The 2,810-nt window shown below is 28.7% G+C and overlaps 1 protein-coding gene across 1 annotated transcript in view; it reads right to left on the bottom strand.

Annotated features, from left to right (window-relative positions):
- Window positions 1-2,076: 2,076 nt before the first annotated feature.
- The window catches only part of LOC109337207 (translocon-associated protein subunit beta-like), a 3,068-nt gene continuing 2,334 nt past the window's right edge, over window positions 2,077-2,810 (bottom strand). The window contains exon 6 of the mRNA XM_019574132.1: window positions 2,077-2,346. Coding sequence (XP_019429677.1) covers window positions 2,230-2,346 — 117 coding nt within the window. The 3' untranslated portion in view covers window positions 2,077-2,229. The remainder of the gene's footprint in view (window positions 2,347-2,810) is intronic.

Genomic DNA, 2,810 nt, shown 5'->3' on the forward strand with positions numbered 1-2,810 from the left:
TCGATAACGATAAGTTGATTTTCCGCATTTGAGTTACTTAAAGTGATGTCCCGGAAAAGAAAGGTTTTTAAAAGGAAACAATTTTATATCACCAATTCAATAAAAAATTTACCCTTTTTTCCGCAATGTTTTTAAGAAGTATTTTTCATGGCGTTACAACTTCCACAATATGTATACGTTGTCTCACATATTTTCTTAAATGTGTAAAGAAAAATAAATATTAAATACAATAGGAAAGAGAGAAAAATATGGAATTGGATACTCATAGAGAAAAAGATGAAAAATAGACTATGATAGGAAAAAGAAACCAAGCAAGGTGTATTGAAATGGCAGAGATAAGTAGAGAGGAAAAGTTTGGTAGGAATTTTAAACCAAAATTTTAAATTAGGTAAATTTTAAGTTTAAAATTGAAATTAATTATGCAAAAATAAATGTTAATTTTTTGAATAGGATGTTAGTTATTAAAATTTCAGTTTTTAAATATAACTTGATAATGTTATCTACTTTGATCTTCAGTCTAATACTCTAATTAGTCAAACCTAAACCATAAATATTTAGGTTTAATCTTTAGCTCATTTGGACCACATTTGATATTCTATAATCAAATACTAGTTATTAGGTTTTTAATTTAAGGGAACAACATGGAAGGGAAACGAATGGGAGATTTAATTAAAATTTATTTTGTTAAAAAGAATGGAGGAAAGAAAAGGGGAAATAAATAAGTTACAATATATTCTCTCCCATTTTTACAAAAAAAAATCCCTTCTCATCAAAATCTCCCAAGAAAGCATTATACCATGGTGGAAGGTCAATTATTCTGATTTTGAGTTATGTTTTAAAGAAGAAAAAGAAAATGACTGAGAGGGCTATCAAAAAATGTTATTAATATTGCACCAATCATCAAACCAACCAATATACTAATATGGTGCTATAGCAATTTAACTAGCAGTTCTTAATTAAACTACATACCTTAAATTTATATATATATATATATATATTATGTTGAAAACTAATGAAACATGATAAATACTTGTATTTATATTATTTGTTAAAATAAATTGTGTGACTATATATTATATTTTAGAAGTATAAATAAGGTAGTTGTATTTTTAGATTCCACAATAACATTTTTGTACAAATTAAATAATTTTATAATAATTATGTAATTTTAAATATAAGCCAACCAATATCATTTAAATGAAAATCAGGTGGTTATTACCAATTTTGATCAATGTTGATTGATATGATTGTATGACTAATATGATTATTGTACCATATCGATTTATGACTGGTTTACCGATTTTCCATTTGAACCAGCCAGAATAGTCTAGTTTTCATAATATAACTATGAAATACATTTGTGATATAACTTCGAAATATTTATTTTTCATTCATTTCTATCTAAAATTCAACTCACAAACGTAACTTTAAATGTGAATACGAATCTACGTTCTTTTTGAGCAAATCTATTTCTATGAAAAAATCGAACATTTTTTTAAAAATCTTTGATAAGGTTAAGGATTTTTGCTCTCCCTTATCATTCTTCAAAATGCTTTTCATTCATTATGTTAGATATCAAGGAAAATGTGATTGAAATTAAACTATCTAGGGTGAAAATTTCCAATATACAATTGTAACACTATACCAAATTGTAACACTATACCAAATTGTAACACTATACCAGTACTGACGGCTACAATATTAATATCATTGGTTTGATATAACTTGCAAAATCATTTAACATGCAAGTTAAGTCTTGGAGATGAAAGAAAATAAATGGAGCCATGAATTACCCAGAGTGAGATCTTCCTTTCTTTCCCATTAAAAAATCAACTCGAAAACTAAAAAGAATTTGGTACATCTAAATTCTAATGGATGAGATTGGCTAGATCACAATGAAGGAAGGGTGAAAAGGCTCAAGAAATTTACCAAAGCCAAGCTTTTGTGAATAATATTAAATACAATATGGAAATGGAACTTAAAAGATCATCACAAAATTACTGAGATGGCGTGATAAACAAATATACTTTTCTAGCTAAGATCCACTCCATCCAGTGACAACTGAAAACAACTGCATCAAGAAATTAACTAGTTCATTAACCAACTCATTTAACCATTCTTTTAAAAAGTTCAACAACATAGGCTCCAAGGTAAAAACAGACAACTGAGAGAATATCATGCTCTAGCCGAAAATATCATATCGCAAAGTACTAATCTCTCTGCTCATGATTAACGCTTTTTCTTCCCTCCCTTGGTACCAGATTTTGATGGTGAAGCAACCAGGTATACAAACAGCACCATGATCGAGATAACCGAGAATAGAGGTCCACCCTTAGCAAGCAACCTCTGTGGAAAATAACAATTTGACATTAAGGTATTGAGTTTAGGCTATGATACATTCAGAAACTAATTGAAAAGAACATATAATCAATCAGATAAGGGGCTGCATTTCAATGGAAAAACACATCTATGGAGTGCACTAGAAAAACATGTAACTTTATTTTCAGTGTCACTACACACAACTTATCAAACCATCGATTTCTCAAGATTGGAAAAAGTTGCATCAGAAACTGTAAGGAGATTCACTTTGTTCATCTCATCATGCAAAATGAACTACCAAAATTACAAATTTAGGTGCTTTTCATTCGGTGATTGTGGTGTTGTTCTTTACTAAACACAAAACATGTGTAAAAGCCGTAATATTCTTATAGAAGAACTATTATACATATTAGGTTTGTATTAGAAAGTGCCACAAGTACCTAAATAGCAATACATAACAGTGTTGTTAAAACCGTACCGGTTATCAAACC

This window comes from Lupinus angustifolius, unplaced genomic scaffold (assembly GCF_001865875.1).
Source record: "Lupinus angustifolius cultivar Tanjil unplaced genomic scaffold, LupAngTanjil_v1.0 Scaffold_2_268, whole genome shotgun sequence".
Taxonomy (NCBI): domain Eukaryota; kingdom Viridiplantae; phylum Streptophyta; class Magnoliopsida; order Fabales; family Fabaceae; genus Lupinus; species Lupinus angustifolius.